The 20,578-nt window shown below is 47.5% G+C and overlaps 2 protein-coding genes and 1 long non-coding RNA gene across 14 annotated transcripts in view; 1 reads left to right on the plus strand and 2 right to left on the minus strand.

Annotated features, from left to right (window-relative positions):
* Positions 1–816: 816 nt before the first annotated feature.
* Positions 817–7,323, minus strand: OTX1 (orthodenticle homeobox 1). The gene is made up of 5 exons (XM_019717807.3): positions 7,214–7,323; positions 6,797–6,861; positions 5,077–5,277; positions 4,050–4,201; positions 817–2,794 (listed from the first exon to the last, which is right to left on the minus strand). The coding sequence occupies exons 3-5, from the start codon at positions 5,171–5,173 to the stop codon at positions 1,976–1,978; spliced, it is 1,068 nt and encodes a 355-aa protein (XP_019573366.1). The 5' UTR covers positions 5,174–5,277; positions 6,797–6,861; positions 7,214–7,323; the 3' UTR covers positions 817–1,975.
* A 2,793-nt stretch (positions 7,324–10,116) lies between these two features.
* On the plus strand, positions 10,117–13,595 carry LOC141571554 (uncharacterized). 3 transcript variants are annotated; one of them, XR_012496384.1, is made up of 3 exons: positions 10,117–10,269; positions 11,396–11,563; positions 13,174–13,595. It is a non-coding gene; the product is annotated as an uncharacterized LOC141571554 (long non-coding RNA). The 3 variants fall into 3 exon arrangements; XR_012496385.1 differs by lacking the exon at positions 10,117–10,269 and adding an exon at positions 10,277–10,486; XR_012496386.2 differs by lacking the exon at positions 10,117–10,269 and adding an exon at positions 10,494–10,816.
* EHBP1 (EH domain binding protein 1) overlaps positions 11,558–20,578 on the minus strand; it is a 299,763-nt gene continuing 290,742 nt past the window's right edge. For all 10 annotated transcript variants that reach the window (XM_074332041.2, XM_074332040.2, XM_019717739.3 and 7 more), the window contains 4 exons: positions 20,379–20,478; positions 19,172–19,245; positions 12,849–12,963; positions 11,558–12,631 (listed from right to left, as the gene is read on the minus strand). In XM_074332041.2, coding sequence (XP_074188142.1) covers positions 12,541–12,631; positions 12,849–12,963; positions 19,172–19,245; positions 20,379–20,478 — 380 coding nt within the window. In that variant the 3' untranslated portion in view covers positions 11,558–12,540. The remainder of the gene's footprint in view (positions 12,632–12,848; positions 12,964–19,171; positions 19,246–20,378; positions 20,479–20,578) is intronic.

Raw genomic sequence — 20,578 nt, forward strand, 5'->3', positions numbered from 1 at the left:
GGGACAGCTCAGCTGAAAGGAAGGTCGTCTGCTGCAAACATGCAGGACACGGATCGTTTTGTCGTTTTGTTTTCTTTTCCTTTTTGGCTCAGCTCTGAGAGCACTACAGACCTATCCTTTCCCGCCTCCCGACCCTCTTCCCCTCCCCCTCTTCTTTCTGGTGTAGGCAATTAGGGTGAAGAAATCAGTGCCAGGCTGCCTCTGAAGAAAAAGGAATTGCTTCGGGAATTGAGTTCTGACACCTGTCTGTCCTGGATGGCGAGAGGGGATGTGGGGGTCAAAATGCCTGGGGGAAGAGGCCGGGCTGACCGGGAGGGGAGAACACTCCCTAAGAGAACGTTCCTGGCACTCTTCTTGCCAAGTCCTCCCACCCTATCCTTTGGCCTCCAGCTTCATACAGGTCATCAACGCGAGGGTTATTAACCCGGGAGTTTCCCTCCTTTTAAGCCCCGCCCCCCCCCAGACCAGGACCCGGGGCTGGAATCAGAAGAGCCACACTGACAAGCTGTTCATTAATTTGCATTTATTTTCGGGAAATAATGTAGATAAAGGGGGAGAAGGGGACTGCCTTACATTTCAACAAGTAATTTGTGATCTTCACATCGGACAAATCAAATTTACAAATTACTTTCCCACCTACTGGATGAAACGGCCAAAGGCAAAATTGATACACAGGCGCGGGCTCTCCGCAGATTTAGGAGCATGAAGGTGCACTAAGAACTCACTAGACAAAACAGGGTTTGCTTAAAGAGAGAAGCTGACAGAGGAATGGGAACTGAGGTTTGGGGCCTGGGTTTGTTTTTCCATAATGCTGTATTTTTATTTTCTTTCCTTTTGTTTTTTGTCTCTAAACCGGAACTGCGACCCTGTGCTTGGACCTGGTGAAGGACTCAGTCCTGCGCCCAAGCCCAGTCTAGACCCCTCCCCTGTACCCTGACTTGGCTGTTTCCTCCACACTCCCGGGCCCTCTGATCCTCTATGCCCAGGTTCCTGGAACCAAACGGTTCTCTTTAATAAATACATAGAGAAAAAAAGGTGTGAGAGGGCAGGACTGCTTTGCAACAACTGAAAAAAGTAAAAGCGCCATCATTTGAGGGCGTAGGCTGGGAGACAGAGGGAAAATATTTTTGCTTTTGTTTTATAGTGTGTGTGTGTGTGTGTGTGTTTGTGTGTGTGTCCGCGCGCGCTGTATATATCTTAAAGTTCTATTTCCTGGGCGCTAAGACGAGATATGCTCAGTTCAACCAACAGCAACTAAAAGGTATAAGTGGTCCCCGGAACGGACCCGACTATGTACAGCATTCCCGCTGAGGCGGAAGGTTGAGCCAGTTCTACGCAGGGCGGGGCTGAGCGTGAGAAGCTAGGGGCGCGCTCCTCCCTCTCCCGCCCTGCCCCAGCGCTTTCCGGCCGGAGGAGGAGACGCCGGGAAGCTCTGGCCTGCAGGCGGGGAAAGGGGCCGAGGGCAGATGAAGGGGCAGCAGTCTGCACGTGAGACACACTTAGTGGTTGTTTGGGAATAGAGTGTGGGTGCACTCCAATGGGCAGATATGCCACCTAGTGAGTGACTCCAGTGTCCAGAAAGAATAAATAAAAGTGTAGGGCTCAAACACCGAGTCAGAGTGAAGAGTCTCCGAAGGCTGCAAGTGCATAATAACTGTCCAGAAAGACTGGAAGTGGGTGACTTAGGAGTTCGTTAGGGGTTGAGGAGAGCACACAACTCTCCCGTATAGAATTTGTGGCCAAGCCGCAGCACCTGTCCCCCCTCATCCAAGGGGTGGGTGGGTTTGCACACCCTCCCCCAAGCAAGTGGCACAAAGATGAGGGCAGCAGTGCAGGGAATGGGCATCTTCTGGGGACATGAAAATCAGGTCTGGAGAAGCTGAGGCAAAGGCGGGCGGTGCAGCAGCAGCAGCAAAAGGACGGGGACCACGGAGGGCGCAGGTAGTTGCGTTTCTCTTCTTCTCTTACTCCTGGTTCACAATACCTGGAACCGCCATGAGGCTTGGTCCTTATAGTCCAGACAGTCGGGCGAGTTGAAGTTGAGCTTCCAAGCAGAGGAAGCGGCGGCGGCTCCAGGTTCCTTGTAATCCAAGCAATCGGCAGAGTTGAAGGCGAGCCCCGAGCCGCCGTAGCTCTGGTGGTGATGGTGGTGGTGATGGTGGTGATGGCCTGAGGACTGGCTCAACGGGTGGTGCGCGTGCGGATGGTGATGGTGGTGTCCGGCCATGGAGGACGGTGCCATAGGGCTTAGCTGGTGCGGGTGGTGGTGCGAGTGCATGGGCGCTAGATATGAGCTGCAGTCCACGCCGCCGAAGTAGGAAGAAGAGGGCGCGGGGTAGCTCTGGCCGTAGCTGCCTCCCTGGCCGTAGGACATGGGATAAGAAGCTGCGGCGGAGGCTGCGCCTGCAGCTACCGAGCGCTGCATACACGATGCGTTGCTAGGCGCGGCCAATGGCTCCGGCACCGACACCGACGCAGGCGCTGAGCCGGGCGAGATGGAGGCTGGACTCCAGATGGATGAAGCAGCCGGCGTACTCAACGACGACGGCACTGCCACCGCCGGGTTCCCGCCCAGGCCCGCAGCGGCTGCCGCCGCGGGGTTGGCGGAGGCGCTGGAAGCCGAGCTGGAGGAGGAGGCGGAGCTGGACACAGCAGGCGGTGTGAACTGACCGCTGCTTTCCGAGCCCGAGCTCTCCCGCACCGGGGACGACTTCTTCTTGGCTGGGCGGCTCTTGGTCCCGCTCCCACTCTGCTGCTGCTGGCGGCATTTGGCGCGGCGGTTCTTGAACCAGACCTGCAGCGAGCCGGGTGGGGGAGAGCGTGTCTGGAGGCGAGTAGAGCTAGATACTCCCCCGCCCCATGCCCCCCCCTCCTATGAGGCCTCCGCCCCTCCCCAACTCCCTCACGGCCAGACCCAGCACCAGCGTTCCCAGTTTCTCCACCCTCCCCCATCCTTCTGCTCAAAGACCCTCCTCTGGCAAAGTAAGGATGTTGCCCCTCTCCACCCGCAGCGCAACTCTGCCCTAGGGCGGAACATTTGTGTCTGTCCAGACAGAAGTTCAGCTATCTCTAAACTACTGCTGTTGGCTGCTTCCCAGCAGCCCCGTGTATGTTTGGAGGCCCTGTCTAATATAACTAGAGCTCGGGAAACAGGAGAGGCACACAGCAGGCCGCAGAGTGAGGGACAGTCTGAGGCCGGAGCCAGTTGGCCGCTTGAGGCCCGGTGCGGGGCAGGGCGAGAATTTGTGTGCGAGCAGGAGCAAGGCCCGCACGCTGAACAGAGGCAGTACTTGGCGGATTAGGGAAGGAAGCATGGGCAGAATTTCTTTGGGCTTCTTGGTTCCAAGTAGGGAACCAAGTAGGACAGTCATAAAGTTCTCACTCCTTTTGGAGGGCCTGGTTCTTGGCATTGCATTAACGTTTCCTACTCGAGCCTCCGGGAAAAGAAGGCGAGATAAAAGGCCCTTAAGGAAAGTTCTGAGTTATAATCCAATTTTTCGGGGCCCTTTCATCGCAAAAACAGAAACGGCAAAGCCGATTGGCGGGTTTTGCGTTCGGCATCCTCTCCAGGCAAAGGAAGCGTCTAATCAAACTGTCGCTACCCTCCAAGCACACTCCCAGACAGGGCACAGGGCTCCAGCCAAGCTCCACTGTTCCATTTCCAGGATCCCCCGGGATGCAAGGCCAAGGCGGAGACAGAATTCAGTACCCAGAAGGAAACTGCCAAGTCCTGGGGCGGCCGAAGAAGCAGGGGGCAAGTGTCAGGCCCTCAGGGCACTTTATGTTCCGGGAGGCTCGCTTGTCCTCCCGCAATCCTAAAAAGGACTTTCGATACCGAAGGTGCCCCGGGGCCAAGGGCTGAATCCAGGGCTCTAAACTAGTTCCTTTAACTTTGCCCCCCCCTTCCAAGCCTGGGCCCAGAGCTAGGGGAAGTCCGGGAGGGGCTGCCCAGTCTGTAAGCCTGCCCCCACACGGGACCACCCTCCCCAGGCCCTCTCCCAGCAGCCCCAGCGCCCCTACCCTGACCCTGGAGCGCCGGGCGCGCGCACCTGGACTCTGGACTCGGGCAGGTTGATCTTGAGCGCCACCTCCTCGCGCATGAAGATGTCAGGGTAGCGAGTCTTGGCGAAGAGCGCCTCGAGCACGTCCAGCTGCGACCGCGTGAAGGTGGTGCGCTCCCGCCGCTGCTTCCGCGGGGTGGCTAAGGGGACACGCGGGGGCGCCTCGGGTCAGTGGTGGTTACGAGGACCCGCGCTAGAGGACGCAAACAGACCCCTGGCAGGCCCTGAGCCGAGCCGTTGCAAAAGAAAGCCGGGCTCAAGCAAAAGAAACTCCCCCGGGAGGCCGAGCCTAAGAGGCCACAGGTGGGAGAAAGTTCATGTGTGCGACTCAGAGCAGGACTCCAGAGCTGCCCCCTTCCCAGACTCGCGGAGGTTAAGAAAGGAAGAGAAATTATAGTCTTCACACACACACACACACACACACAGCAACACACTCCCTGGCTGGAGGGTGGGGAAGGGGTGAGCAAAAACACTACGTGGAAAACACTTTCCGAGGAAATAGAAGGGGGTGAAGGAGTGGCAGGTAAAAAAAAAAAAAAAAAAAAAGGCAGAATTCGGCTCAAGCCATCCACATCATCAGTACGAAAGTTGGTGCACACGACTGCTCTTCGAGGGCAATTTTATTAGGGAGGGAGAATTCCCTTTCTTAGTTCCGCCAGTCACTTCCCATAAGGGAAGCTCGGCTCTTCCTGTCAAGGCATGGCGAGTGTCTAGAATCCTCCTTCAGTGTTGGGGGAAAAGGAAGGTATTCACACATGCACACACCAAAAAGGTCACCTATGCTGGCGGTGGGGCCACAACAGGAGACAAGTGTCCGGTGTGGCGGGCCCGGGAGGGTGCACGTTGCGGGTTTTCTGTGCCCTGGCCCACCTCACCGACCCGAGACTGCCCTGCATCGTAAGCAGACTAGGCAACCTGCTCTCTGGGCCTGCTCCGTGACAAAGCGTGTCCTCAAACCAAAGACGCTGGGGGTCCCCCAAAATTGCAGGGGCTGGGGGCGGGGACTAGTGCTCACCCGGATAGCCCACGGAGGGGTGCAGGAGGTCCATGGCGGGCCCGGCTAGGCCCAGCCCGTTCATGCCGTATGGGGGTTGTTTGAGGTAAGACATCATGCTAACAGCCGGGTGGAGGCGCCCCGACGGATCCAGGGGGCCGGGAGCTGTGCGGGGCTCCCACCGCGCAGTTCTTCAAGCTCGGTTGCCTCTGGGGGCCCGGCCTAGGGAGATACGAGACACACGGAAACAGTCATTCGGAGCCATTTAGGCTTCCTGGTCTTGTCCAAGGCAAGGAGCCACGAGATCGAGAGGGGACACAAGCTATGGACTGCGCAGAGCGGCCAACTGCGCAAAGGCTTCTTCGAAAAGCAAACTTTTCTGGATCGTTATCGCCTCTTTTCGGTTTTGGAAGGGGCCAAAGACACTGGTAGGGCGTCGCTAGGAGTGAGGAGAGGTTAAAAGCAGGGATACGCTGGGAAGCAGAGCCTGAACCGCGAAGTGTGCAAGGTCCCACGTCTAGGCAAAATTCTGGTTGGGTGGGAGCCGGCCTCGTACTGCACCAGCAAACGTTCACTCGGCGCCCGGGCGGCAGGCTGCCCAAAGTATGAGGGGCTGTTTCTTTTTGTTTCAAATGTTTTTGAAAGTGGGACGAAAGGCAGAGATTCCAGAGAGCCCAGATGAGGCACTAGCAGCACCGGGGCCTCTCCAGGATGCACTACCCACTTAGAAGAGTACCCTCCTTTCACGGTCTCCGGGGCTGGGTCCCGGCCCTAGAGCCCACAGCCACCCCTCTAGTTGATTTCTCTGTGTCCAGCCACTGAAAACTGGCTCACTAGTAATCCCACCACACCTCAACCGCAGTTACAGGCCGAGGTCTCCCAGGGGCGGCCAGAAGACGCCGAGCGGGCCGCTGTAGCAGTGGCGGTTCTCAGTGGCCGCCCCAGGTTAGGGGCGCATCGCCAACGCAAGCCGGTCCTTCTTTCTGCCGGGTCCTCGTTGCGTACAATGGAGTCCCAGCGGGGACTGAAAGGTGACCCAAACAGCTGCCGAAAGGGTCCCGAGGATTTAGGAGGCCTGTGTTCAGCAGGTCCCGTGCTCTCTCTGACTACCCTACCAGCTGAAACCGCGACCCCAGGACCGGATCCGGACTGGAGAAGTAGGCCTCAGGGGCGTCGCTCGCGCTGACCTGGGCTGGAAGGTCGAAGCCTCCCTTCCCTACTTGCCCCGAACCTGAGGCGCTACCCTCAGGGGTCGGGAAGTCGTGCTGAGGGAGTGGGACTGGGGCCCCAGGGGACCTGTCTCTTCACCCCGCTTAGCGGGAAGTCTACGCAGGCCTGGGACCTGGGCTAGGGGTTCAGGGAGAGACGTGAGAGCTAAAGAAGTCTCCCGCCCCTATCCTTCGGGACGCACGGCCTGGGCTGGGAGAATCCAGCTTGCAGAGAAGGGGACGAAAAGGAAACAGCCGGGGCTCTTGGGCCTCGGCGACTCTGCTAGGCTGCAGTGTGAGTTTCAAAGACTTTCTTTAAACTTAACACTTCAGCTCGGTTACTTCGGAGGAGGCGGGGGCGCGGGGCCGCAGCGGGGCCCTGGGGTCCTCCGCGCACCAGTAGGGGAGCCAGGCCGCTCTCCAGCCCCGCCCACGTGCCGGGACCCGGGAAGTGGGGACCCATCTGAAGAGAGGAACGCAAGAGCACCCGGCGCGTACCAGAGTCCCAAGCGGCCCGGCGGCTTTCTCCTTACCTCCCTCAGCTCTGGGGCTGCTCACCATCTACCTCGCGCCCTCACGGACCCGCTGGGCAGTCAACCTGCAAAACAGAACCGCAGGAATTATCCGCCGGGCTGGCGGTTGTCTAGGACCGCCGGATTTCTTTCTTTTCCCAACTTCCCTCCTCCCGTCTCTTTCTTTCCACTGGCTTTATGCGTGTCCCTCCAAGTTTCACTTTATTGCACAGATACTTTGCAAAGCCCCACACGCTCCCTAGACACTACCTTGCCCAGGACCGTGCCAAGGGGCCTCAAGGGGGAGGGTGGAGTGAGAGGGGCAGAGTTGGGAGGCAGCTCGCTGTTGCCGCTGCACTCCCGGTAAAACGTGAGGTGGTGGGGGCTGGGGAAGTCCTGCAGAGGCACTTTGCAAACTAAATAAATCAAGCGATTTACCTTGTCGGTGTGGCTTGTCTTGCCCGGTTGTTTAGGTGATTGGAAATGTAGCCTGATGAAGATTGATCACCTTTCTACTGCCCTCCCTGGGTATGTGAACGCGAGGTGAGTGCGTAACGGGGCTAGGCTGCCAATCCTGGGCCCCGCGCGGGCTGAGTGACAGGGAGCCGGGCAATGGCAGCCCGAGTCGGGGGTTACCTCCGCGCGCCCCCGCCCTCCCCCGCCCCCTGCACCCCGCCCTCGCTGCACGCCCGCCCCGCCCCGGTCGCGCGCTAACTCCCGGGCTTGGCTGGCAAACTCCGCGCAGAGCCAAGCGAGGAAGACTTGCACAGATCCGGAGCCCCGGCCGCGGAGGGGGACGCCGGTCCCCAGGCCGCCGTGGAGCCCCCGCCCTTCTCTCACCCTTTCAGCGCCCCGGAGGGAGTGGCAGAGAGGAGGCGAGGTGCTGGAGAACCGGTTCTCTAGCTCTGCCGAGCGCCACCCGGCTCAGCGGCCGGGTTGTGGGCGCGAGGACTCAGGCGGGCTGGAGGAGAATGGGCCCCCGGCCCCCGGCCCCTTGCGCAGCGCTGTGGGCCCCAGCGTCTTCTTCCATTGCGCCGCCACCTGCAGACGGACGCCGCGGGCAGCTCGTGCCGGCACAGGCTACTCCGCCGAGCGCGGGCGCCGCGCCGGGTGCGCAAAACCCGCCTCGGCGCCCCAGGACTCCCGCTCCAGTGAACAGCACCCGCAGGAGAGGCCCCGCCATTTACCTGCTCCTCGGTGTTTCCTGAAGTTCCCAAACCCACGAAGGGTGTTTGCAAATCGTAAACGCTTCTTCTGAAATGTCGTGTCCCCTCCCAGTGTTCCCTTCCCCTTCCACACACACTCTACTTCTGAATCGAAAATTTTTGATAGGAAACTTTTTCTTTCACACTCAGTCTCTGTCTCTTTCCCGGTATTCTACCAGGGACAATCGGGTGGAAAAGGTGGCCACAGACCCCTGCCTTCATTTTCTTTCCCACATGTCGCAGAAGGAGCTTCCCTGAAGCGATTTCCCCGGATTGTTCGTACTGGCAAAGCCCATTTCTCAGCCAAACAAACTTCTCAAACACGTCCACCTGGGTGGACTTTTCAAAGCGCAAAAAACGTGTTTTCGCCCCAATCCTGAGCAAGGCAATTCTTTCAAATGGCATCTCCTCCTGAATATTAGGCACGACTTTACTGCCTTTCGAGGAATTCATACCCCTTTTTCCTAAGCCCCCTTCCCTCCACCCCTACAGGTGGAGTGAGAAGTTTGGACAGGAGTAGGTGTGAGAGAGAGTCAGAGAGCCGCCGGGCGCATTGCGGGGGTCGGGCACCGAGACAGGACGGGGCGCTGCGCAAGGAGGAGCAGAAAGAAGGGGGAGCCCGCTGAGTGGAAAGGGGCCGCGGCCGCCGCTCATCAAAGTGCTTCCCCCTCCCCCAAGCGACACTTTCCTTTGGAGTCCGAATAAAATACGGTAACAGAATATGATGGAGGGCACACTGTTTCCTTAACTGCTTCTCAAAGGACCCGGGAGATCTTCTTAGGACCTTTAATAAGGCTTTGGTCGGTTCTTTTGTTGATCTCTCAAAATCAACTCCTTCTAATTGAAGTTGGAGCTGAAAGCGAGCTAATGTTCAAAGAAAGTGGCCGCCAGACCAACGAAATTACATTTTTTTTTTTTTTTTGGAAGATGAGGGAACATCTAATCAAAGGGGCCAAGGAGGAGGGGTCGGAGTGGGGGAGTACGAAGGAGAAAAGGAGGTTTTACAAGATCCTTCTCTGGTTCACAAAAGTCAGCGACACGGGCGCTTCTCTCTAGAACAAAGACACCGCAGCCCATTCACAAAAGAGAAAGACTGAGAGAGAGAAAACAATAAAAGAAACGAGAGAAAAGGAAAAACATGAGAAAGAAAAGCTTTAACAGGAAAAGAAACTGCGCAGAGCGCAGCGCTGACCCGGCGGGGACACACCTTAGGCTTGCGCAGGCCCCGGCAGGGAGTAGCTCGCGAGGCCCGCGGCTCGGAGCCCCCGGAGACGTTGCAGAGGTTTACAGAAAGAAACGAAATACACCCTCTCCTTCAGTTCTGGGAAAAGGCGCGGGCTGGAGCACAATAGTTTTTGGGGAAGCGAATGCGGGCGTCCTGGGGTGCGCCTTGGCAGCGACTGTGTCCCTAGCAATGCGCTGCTCCAGCCCGGGCCTGCGCGCTGTGTGTGTGGCTTAGTCCTCCAGGGCCTGGGTGCGTGCCTTGTCCTAGACCCGCCACCTCTTGCTCTCATGCTTCCTAGGCGCCCGGTTATGCCTGCAGCTGCAGCGCGGGGCGGAGGTCCGGCTGGGCGAGGTAGGGCGGTTGTGCGCGTTGGAATGTGCTCAGGCGGTCCCGAGGGCCCGCCACGCGGGAGCCCTGCGCTCTGGGTTCCAGATGCTGCACGGTCTCGGGGAAGTTGGGAGGTATCAAGTAGCACGGTCTCCCCCACCCCCCCACCCCGCCAATGAGAGTACTTATCTAATCCCAAATTGCAGGCGAGTTTTCTTAATGCTCAACCCATAAAACCCCGGGATTAAGAGAAGAAAAAGAGAGGGGAGAGGGAGGAGAATAGAGAGAGACTGAGATGAAAGTTTCTTGTATGCGTCGTAGAGGACTGAGGCGGCCGTCACTAGGCAAATGTCCAGGTGGGAGACACTTGGCCAGAAGCCTCGACCTCTCCAGCAACGGTCGTAGCGCGGGGAGGGCAAGTGGGGGCATCGCAGAGAGAAGGCAAGTCGACTCAGCCCGTGGCCCGCCGGGCCGGGGAAGGAGCGTGGGAGCTGGGCTCCGGGACCCGGATCCAGCATCCAGGTGACCTCGAGGCCAGGCCGTACTCTGGAGGACACTTGGTACAAGGGGAGGGGTTTGGCTCCGGGGACGTGGGATGCTGGCCAGAGGCGGAAGTTCTGCACCGGCCCGCGGGCAGTGCCCAAGCCAGCCGGTTGCCAACGCTCCTCCTCCTCGGCGACCCCCGCTCGCACAGCTTCTTTTCCTGCAGCGCGGGCTTTCGGGTTCCCGGCCTCTCGGTATGCTGGGCTCGCGCCTGTGCTCAGGAGGCAGCCCCTGGGCACAACGCGATGCAATCGGGACACGGCGCCCTCGCCACGGGCCTGACCCAGCTAGTCCTGGGGGCCGCTCTCCGCCGCCGCTGCGGGGCGTGCGGGCGCCACGGAGCAGACCAAATGGGACCCCAGCGAGGTTCCCGCCTGGGGCAGGAGGGGCAGCAAATCTAGGGCTTGGCAGGTCGGAAGCGGCTTGGGGGAGTTGCCTCTCTGTGAGGCTCCTTGGGAGGGAAGGTTCCCCGAATCGAGCGTAAATGGGGTGGGTGATGCTGGCCTCCCAAACGTCAGGCTGCTCTGGGCTGGCGATTTCCGTCTGCCGGCTTGCCAGGGCTTAGAGCGTGCGTCTGAGAGCTTCCCCCAGAGAGCGGGCGCTGGTTCTGCTCTTCTGCTCGAATAAAGAGGGCAAATACCCGATTTCACTGAGTTCCGATAACTTTTCAACTTCCTAAAATCTTTGTCGTGAAGAAATTCTACCGTAGCAAGTGTTTATCATTTTGAAAGACTGGCAATTGTAAGTGGCTGCATACTTTCGAACGAATTTATGTGTGTATGTATAAATATTTGTGTGTATGTACACATATATATGCGTATACCTATATACATACATATATATGATCTAGGCAAAAGTGTATTTATTTGCGAGTGAACTGTTTTCTCTCTCCAGACTTGTTGAATGAGCTTTCTTTGTTTCGGACACCTCTGTAGAGGAGTAATGGAAACTACCATAAAAATCGCCAGTTTCTTTCTGTTGCCTAGAACTTCTTAGAAGTTCCTTTTTCCTCACCTCATACACACCTGCAGCGCTTACCCTCTCCACCCCAACCCCCCAGCAATAAACCTTTCTTTTACTTCAGCACCTACAGATTTGGAGGCTATCAGAAGTTGTAGTTCTTCCTCATATGGCTGTAAAATTATAACAATTGAAAATAATAATGTGGAGAATTCATCAAGACATTAGCATTTTTTTCAGTGCTGTGGAATCACAAATTTCCTCAAATCTTTAATAGAAATGACTGTTTATAAATGATAGTTTACACTGCTTAAGAAAATATGACTAACGGCTTTTCAATTCGAATTCCTGTGTCAACAGGGCCCCTCCGGGATGGTGTAAACTTATTCAGCTCCAAATACAGCCCAGTATCCTGCCCAGCGCTCAAGTGGACCATTTTTTTTCCCCCACATGAAAAGTCCTACAGAAACACAAACTTCTCAAACCAGTGTCAAGTTTTCATTGCAAGGAAGTAGCAGAGTGTTTAAGGTAAGAAAGTTTCTGCTTTTATTGAAAATTTATATATGACTTCAGCATTGTAATAAATAAACAGGTAACCATTTTCACAAAAAAATGACAGTGCTATGCTAGAGAAGAAAATATTAACTGGGGGATTTACTCATAGTGGCAAGACAAACTTTTATCAATACAGAATAAATATTAACAGCATTCTTGAGCCAATGTTGAAATCCAACAAAATGTAGGAACCAAGCTAGATGTAATAAATAATTATCTAGAGAAAAAGATGGCGCATTCTCAGAAGATAAGACTGTCTTTGTAAACTGATGCATGTCAATTAATACCATCTTCACAGCTCACCTTCAAATCACAGGACTTGTCTCAGGCTATGTTAAAGGGCAATCATCCTCTGAGGAAAGCAGAGGAGAGGAACTCTATTATCCTTAGAGTGAAATGCAAAACAACTGCAGAAAATCCCACTGGTAAATAGAACACAGTTTAATAAGTAGAATGAATATGATCTAACTATAAAATTTAGGTAACAGAGTCAGTGTTACATATGGCAGGACTGGAAAAAAAATCATTCATGACATTTTTCTTATTCCCCTCTTACCCCCCTCCCACCGTCATTATGCTATTAACAACAACAAAAAATGTTTTCAATTTCTTCCTATCAAAAAGTGAGGGAAAATACTGAGGGAAGGGTTTTCTTTTCTTTCTTTCTTTGAACAGTTTCTTGAACACTCGTAATACCAATCATTCACAAGGTGTCTGTGCAAATCTATCTCACATGATTTCAAGGAAATGATTAACTCAACAAAAAAACCCTTTAAACAAAGCTATTTTGGAGTTCTGTCTATTATCTGGAAAGGAGGGAGGAAAAGGGGTGGTGGTAAAGAAGCATAATCCAGCCAAACAAAATGTTAAAAGTTTTAAATCAACGAGTCTGACATTTTCTGGTCTGGGGACCCAAGACTAAAATGTTGGGAAAGATTCTGGTTCGGCTGCTATTGAAGAACACATTTCTCTTCTTTCTTGGCCATCTTGCCTTTGTTTTGCTCCAGAGTTCGCTCCAAATGCTCATCTTCTTCTTCGGCCCTGGAAGTCAAATAGGAAACAAAATTATTTTTCTTCGTGGAGGGCAAAGCCAGCATTCCCCTCTCGCCCTGCATTCCGAGCCCCAGCGGGAATGGGCACAGCGGGGCCAGCGGGAGGCTGCCCGGGCCCATTGAGACCTCTGGACTGAAGTTTCCGCAAACTTCTCGGCCCCTCAGCAGGCAGCAGAGCCTGGACCCCGATCCCACTGCCCACTCACTGCTTCTCCTGCGCGTCCAGGTCCCTGACGAGCGCGTCGCGCTTGTTCACCAGGGCCACCAGCTCATCCAGCAGGAGTTGCTCCCGTCGCTTCTGGGCCTCAGTCTTCTGCCAGTCTGCAAAGGACCGAAGGCTCGTTACTCACCCGCGGGACACTCGCAACCCCCCCCCCCCCCACACACACACACCCTCCCTTCCCGCCTTTTCAGTTTCCTTGTACTCCGCAAACCATATTACAGAGGCACTAGCTAGTGTTCTGTGGGGTGTTTGGCCAGCGTGGTAAGGTTTCACCCCTAAAACCCTGCTTTCTAAATATTTCCCCGCAGATGGAGATGGCTACCGCTGAGCTGGACCCTGCAAAAGAGACCAGGTGTGAACCATTGGCTAGCCGGAGGTGCGCACCTGATTTCCGCCCAAGTAGGGGAGGGAGAGCTGGAGGCCTAGAAGAGGTCGCCCAAGGCTTGGTGGTGGTGGATGTGGGTAAATGAGGAGGCGGGAAGCAGAGATGGGCGATAAAATCATTCTGAAAGGCTAGAGAATCTGCCTGAGAACCTATCCTCCTCCCCCACCCCCAAGCTACCCTGTACAGCCCCATTCTTCGCTAATTTCCTCTATGCTCTATTTTAGCAGTTGGATGTATCTCACACTGGGCGCCATATGCTTCACAATAACTTTAAAAGTAGTGAATCGGCTAATTAGCATTTTCTTTGAAGTAAAAAATAAATTTGCTCTGCAATATTACACTGCAGCTCTCGATCGCATCACAGCCAGTTTTCTTTTGGAGAGGTTTGCTGGGTGGTTTCAAATCAAAGCACTTTTGCAAATGAAAAATTACATACTTCTTTTTGAAATTCCATGTTAAAGGTTGGAAAATCTGATGGGCAGTGCTCTTTCCATGGGTAGGAGTTCTTTTGGATGGTTTTGGACCCCAATTAATATATTTCCTAATCTTTGCTGGCCTGATAATTTCCTTAAGATGAGCAGCAGTTTGGTTTAATAAAAACAGGACCTAATCGAACATTTAAAGCATTTCTGAAACCAAAGCCAACTGCTCTCTGGCCAGACTGTAAGGGCTTGTAGCTGTCAATCAACCCCCAGTCTACCCCGCCTCCCTCATTAGGAAGGTAAACAATGAAAAGAAGAAGTAGATGATGAGGCAGATAGGAGAACAAATGAGGACCTAGAGGGAAACAGGACACCAGCTTAAAAAAAAAAAGGCATGGCCACTGACTCATGCAGCCCCCATCCTCCAGCAAATGCACTTTCCAAAAAAGAGTGGAGTGCAATCCTTTCGGGTTTCTCCCTTCTCTCTCCATTGCCCTGGGCAATCATGTTAAAACTCACATGGCTGGTGCTTATTCAGATAAACCTAACAATGCACACCGCTGGTTACCATGTGAATCTTCACAAACCACACAAGAATGTGCTGGTTCAAATCCCCCCCACCCCCTCCAAAGCAAAATTTATTCAAGACAGCAAACTGCTCAGCAGCTATATGAAAGCAAGTGGTGCTAGAGGGAATTTTATCTTGTATTTACGAATTAAAAATTAGATGCATCATCATGCAACAGAGGTTAGAATAGCAGCAAGAAGCTAGAATAGTTTATTCAGTTTTATCACTATTCTTTTCATTATAAGCTCAAATACATACATATACATATGAAACATACCATATATTAATTATCCACACTTGATACAAAACATCACACAAATAAATGGTCACATCACATTCTTATTAAAAAAATGAAATATTCTGTAGCATGGAGAGGAGTAAAGAAATAATTACTATGAAAAGTTTTTCCTAAATGTAAGAATTTAAAAAATAATAACAAAACAGCAAAGCTGAAGAAAAGCCCTATCATTTTATTCTTTGGATTTAAATGCAACTGAGTTTCAACAATGCTGGTCAATTTTCTAATCTGGTTCTTGTTCTTAATCAGTCTCATTCTACACAGTAGATGTATTAATAACCTCTCTAGGGTGGAAAGATCTTAAAGGTCATCTAGTTTAATTTCAGGTAACTGTACTTCTAGAAATGTTAACTCAGAGAAAACCCTGCTAAAAGATTTGTAACTAAATTTTACAATTATTAAGATTACTAATTTTGATGAATATTAATTTTTCCAATCCAACCACAAGAAATTATTCTGATTATAAGATTTAATTTATAATTCTTTACTTCCAAAACATTTTGATAAGAACTTCACAACTGGGAAGTTTTCTCCACTATACACTTACAAGTATAATTAAATAGAAAATTACAAAATGTTTTAAAATCAAGAAAAAAATAAATTTTAACAACAGACATAATTTTATTAATTATTTTTCCTTTGCACCTGAGCAGTGACTTTTAAGGCTTTTATTAATAACTAGAAATATCAAGACTTTTTTAATTAAAAAAATAAGATTTTAATAATGTGGATAAGAGAGAAAACTCTATTTTTAAAACCCCTGAAGTATTGAATAATTTAAAATTTTTTAACTTTTCCTAGAAATTAGTATTCTTCAATTTCCCATAACTGTAACAAACACATACTTAAATTATGAATATTTAGGTAATTTTCATCATTTGTCAGATTTAACATTAGAATTTAAAATATTCCAGCATAAATGTATAGCATTTTTCATATTAAATCTGTCAGTACAACATTGATATCTATCTACAAAATATTAGTCAATTGTAGAGGCAATAGCTATGTGCAGTGAGTACATTTTATATTAGCAAAACTACTTTAACTTTGTATTTGCTTTCTCCTGGGAGTAAATTTATACACATACACACATATTTGAATGCTAATTTGGGAAATTAAGTAAACTATTTTGATGATTTTAAAGAAAATTTAATATCTTTAAAATTGATCAAGATTCACATTTGTATGTTCAAGTCGAAATTTAAAAATTAGAAGAAAATCCCCTTTTAAATAGCTTCACCAACACATAACATCATGTTTTAAAAACTTGCATCTAAGTTTATGTTACCTGTTATGCATTTTAAGAAAGGATTAGTCACCTACAACTCCAGTCACCGCTGGCTAGATGTACACTGACTTTGGCTTGGACAGACCAATGTGGGTTCTGATTAATTTAAAGATTTCAGTGTACTTTTGCTACAAAAGCCATATCCTCTCGCAACAAATAGGATTAAGTTTTGATGCTGCATTTGAGCCGAAGTGTTGAAATAAAGAGATTCTATTTATGCCCATCTGTGCTGAGCTGTTTTGCTAATTTTAAAAACTCTTTTTTATATATAGGGCCAATTATTCATTCCCTGATTCAGTTTATTTGCTGAAGTTGATAATTACCTTAGAAAAAAGGCAGAAGAAATACCTATAAACACTTTAATAGAAAGGACCTAAAGTTCTTGTAGTAAACCTTCTACCTTGACACTATAAATAAGCCTGGGACTTTGATGAAAATTAACACTAGTTTTGTAAAGAGCACATTGGGGGATTGCAGTCAAGTCTTATCTTTAGTTCCAGTCAACTAGCAATCCTGAAAGAGTTTGCATCATCATCAGAGCAGGCCATTTGATAGGATTCTACTGCTGTACCTAATCAATCTATGGAAGACTGTGGCTGTGCTGTGTAACAAAGCTAAAATAGATTTACAAATGGGGTTTTAGGGGATAAGCTCCTCCACGGGATTACATATTGATTTTAAATATAAAAAGCTTATCATATAAACCATAACTACAAAAATAGTGAACCTATGCATAAATCCCTTTAGAAGAGCACCCACTTCAAACTCTAAGCCAAGAATAAATCAAGATGTACAAAATCCTAGAGAAGATCCATTTCTTGTGCAGAAAATGAACATACCACTTTCTAAAAGCCCACCCCAATGTGTGCAGAAATAAATTTACCTTTCCTGAGGGGACATTAAATAATCTGGAACAACACACACACAAAAAAACTATAGGAAAAGTATCTAAAAGATATTTGTTAGCTTAAGGGATCCTATAACTTAGCACGGTAGAGTGAAACTCCTGCTATGAAAAACACCTCAGGAAAGAAAGGTGAAAAACAGGCCAAAGTGATTATGGATTCTCAGAAGAATGGATATATTGAATATTATTTTTTCTTTTGCTCTGAAAGCAAGCTTTTAATACTTCTTTCAGTGTGCTATGGCTATTAATATTCTGCGCTTTTCTCCTGGTGAATGGTTTCAGCTGCAGATTTATTTGAAAAGATTTTAGTTTATTTATTACGAAAACCATCTTATAGCTACTACATAGAAGAGACGGGAAAGAACAGAAGAATAAACTTTAAAACAAAGGAAAGCAAAACAAAATCAATCAGTGTTGCCTGTTTGCATGTTTTTCTGTGGTGTTTTAAAACTCCAAAAGGCTACTGAACTGTATGTGTGTCCATTCTCAGGGTTGGCTTAGAGGACACTGTCTTCACTGGACTGATGGTCACAATTGACAGTACTTCTCCAGGACAGCCCAGCGTTGTACTGCCCAGGATAATGGGATAGGCCTCTCTCTAAGAAAGTGTCTTTATTTGTAATGAACAGGCTGCTTCTTTCCTCAAGTCTTTTTTCCCTCAACCAGCAAAAGAAACTGGCTGAGATTTAAGGCACAACCACATATGGGACAATGCTATTAATTAAAAAATAAAACAAAACAGAGTTTGAAAAAATATGACTTTCTACTGACTGGTCTTCCGTATATACAAGAAGAGAAGGCAGATAAAATGTTAGATTATTTAAGCTTGTAGGTCTGGTATATAGGGACAGGACTGCCAATGAAACTGGGATCTTTTATACATATTGTGGCCCTCCTTTTAAGATGCTTATTTGGTAATAATACTGGTTTGGGGATAGAAGCAATATGTGTCTTAAAAGTCAACTGTATTGTATCATGTATTTTAGGGATGGTTTAATTTACTATACATGAGAGAATGGGTAAAAAAAACTTTTTTAATACTCGGTATTGAGGGTAATGTATAATGAATTTATAAAGAATGAACTGTACAATGAGTTACATATTATACAGACTACATTTTATATTACATACATTTTTTACAATTCATACATTTTATATTACACATACCTACATATATACTATATAAATAATATTTGCTGTAACTACCTTTCAAGTGACTATTTAGCTTTCCAATCTCTTTTAAAAAGTATACCCTGACTACAAAAATTATATCAAGAGAAAAATACCATTTAATACTTGTTCATTTTATTTCAATGGCAAGTTTCACAGAACTTCTTAAATAATTCCGACAAATTTAATAGTCATTATCAATGGTATAATTTGATACATTTGGAAAGCCACTTGAAGGAAACTGACTACCTGAAATTTTCTAAATAAAGTAAATCTGATTTCTAAATGAAGATATACAAATGTTGCCAGTCATTTATCAAATGAGATTATGGATATAAAAGTGAAATAAAACTATAAATGTATAAGATACTATTTAGATAATTAGCATGTATTTTATCTAATAACAATATTAATTAAAATATTTAAAAAATGTATGGTTTCATTTGTCTTCCCCTTACAAACTTGAATTTCCAGTTTGTGAACTAATTAGAATTGACTTATTATGGATCAGGTACCTTATCAGGTGAAGAAGGAAATTACCATGGACAGTCAATGGGTTAAGAGGTCAATATAGAATAGGAAAATAAATTTACATTGATTAGACAAAAGGTCCACTTTACAGAGCCCAAAAGATTAGCTTTTAAGCAAGCATCTTTAACTATAAGACCTTTTCAATTAAGCTGTAGAAGGAGAATAGCATTTGAAAACAACTAAGAATTAAAAAAATAATCATACAGAGTAGATATCATAGTTAAGCTAGCTAATGTTTACCATGCTTAGGATTCATAATTCATTTAAAAGCTTGATGAAAAGTGTGAAAGTGTCTCATTTATGCCAATCTTTGCCTACATAATCACTTAATAGGAACTGGAATCTTAAGAACTATAATAGACTGGACAGTGACATTTCTGTGAAAAATCAAAATGATAAATCTTTCCCACACTTCCCCAGTGGAACAACTTTAAATTGCAAATAGCAAAATGTAATTAAATCATTTAACTCCTTATATTTTCCATTTTATTGACATTTAAACTTACTGACAAAAGTTAAGACAATTTTGTGTTTAATAGCAACCATAATGATTATCTGAATTAAGATCCCCCTTAGATTTTATATGACCTATGTTTTTTGACTCCAAGGCATTTATTTGCAAATCCTGTAGGTCCCTAGTCAGACCACACCTTTGGAGACCAGAAGTGTATTACACCCTTTAAATCTCTGACAATTGACACCTCACGTACCTCACACTCCACTCTAACATTTCTTACCTTCAATGGCTAGCATTGCCCGCAATTCCCGATTCAGCAGCTCATACCTTCGTTCTAAATCATGTTCTTTTTCCCTAGGCAAGTTACAAAAGTTCATCAATATGCTAATTACTAAATCATTAAACACTTAAAAGAACCTTTAGGTTACATTGATTTTAGGACTCATAACTGACTTTTCTCTTTAACTTTAAGCTACTCCAAACAAATGATACACAAACCTAAAACCTTCCTTAGGTTGAATATTTATTAGTGCTATTATTTTTCTCCTTCAATTTTGAATTGCACAGAGGTATATTTTAATTTGCAGATAAGTAGTCTCATTCTTCAATGCTTCTTGTATTAAGTGCCAGGTATAAAGCTATTTTGTAAAATCATTTTCATAGTTCACAATAAACACTCTTTGTCTACAACTCCATGTAAAAAGTATAAGAAACATCAAAGTACTACCAGTGCAAATTTAATATAGAGACAATTAAAACTCCAGGATTAGTTATTTTTTGTGCTTCTTCATAACTCTTTTATCAAGTTCAGGCATGGCAGAAATGACAAAAATAGATCTTTTCACTAAAATAAAACATGTAAGCCTACTCCTTCCCACACTAGGTGGCATTATATAAGAACATTGCTAGTGAACAAAAAGGAACAAGCATTAAATCCTATAGTGAACTAAATGCTAAGGACTAAGAATGCTTACATTTGGTCTAATCTCCATTTTACTGTAATTCTTGCACTCATAAAACGGTTATTTCTATGTAAGTCTTAATCTTTTATCCCAAAATTTAGGGTAACATCATTTGTAGAATACAAAGTTACTTTTGTCTTTATTAAGAGTTATTTTAATTTTTAACTTAAAATTTGATATTAAATAAATTCCAATTTTATTTCTTTTCCCTTCTAACCCTTAACATATACCAAATCTCCTTTTTGTACACAATGCTTTATTTCTTTATTTCAAAAATTGTTTATATTCATTGGGTTTCTGTATAATAAACACAATTGGTTCTTTTCAGTATCACTATTTTAGAATTCAAACTGTTCAGATGAAAATTGGTCACACACTACTTTTATTTTTATATATAATATACTATTATCTCCAAGGAATAAAAAAGTTAAGCCTAATAAATACGAAACCTGAAAGAAGGCAATGACAGAAAGCTTAAAATTCATCAATGTTGTAGGAAAAACAAGCATAGTCATGAGTACTTACAGGAGAGAGAGCTGGTTCATTCTCCTTATTAAGGCATTTTTCTTATTTACTAACATAAACCATTCCTGCATCATAGCTTCTTCTTCTTCTGTGTTCCTTCCTATAATTCAGAAAAAGATTTCTTATTATATGATATTTACAAGGAAATAGTTTAACACAGTGTTGTTTTTTAACGTGAAACTTTTTAGCTACCCCGACAG

Source organism: Rhinolophus sinicus, chromosome 2, assembly GCF_057876585.1.
Source record: "Rhinolophus sinicus isolate RSI-liver-muscle chromosome 2, RSI-T2T, whole genome shotgun sequence".
Taxonomy (NCBI): Eukaryota; Metazoa; Chordata; class Mammalia; order Chiroptera; family Rhinolophidae; genus Rhinolophus; species Rhinolophus sinicus.

Bases quoted from the DNA above. Each gene is read 5' to 3' on its own strand.
- OTX1 (XM_019717807.3), bottom strand. From the start codon at position 5,173: ATGATGTCTTACCTCAAACAACCCCCATACGGCATGAACGGGCTGGGC. The intron at 4,202-5,076 runs GTGAGCACTAGT...GTGTCCCCTTAG, and splicing joins CCCCTCCGTGGGCTATCCGG to CCACCCCGCGGAAGCAGCGG. The intron at 2,795-4,049 runs GTGCGCGCGCCC...GGCTCGCTGCAG, and splicing joins TGCCCGAGTCCAGAGTCCAG to GTCTGGTTCAAGAACCGCCG.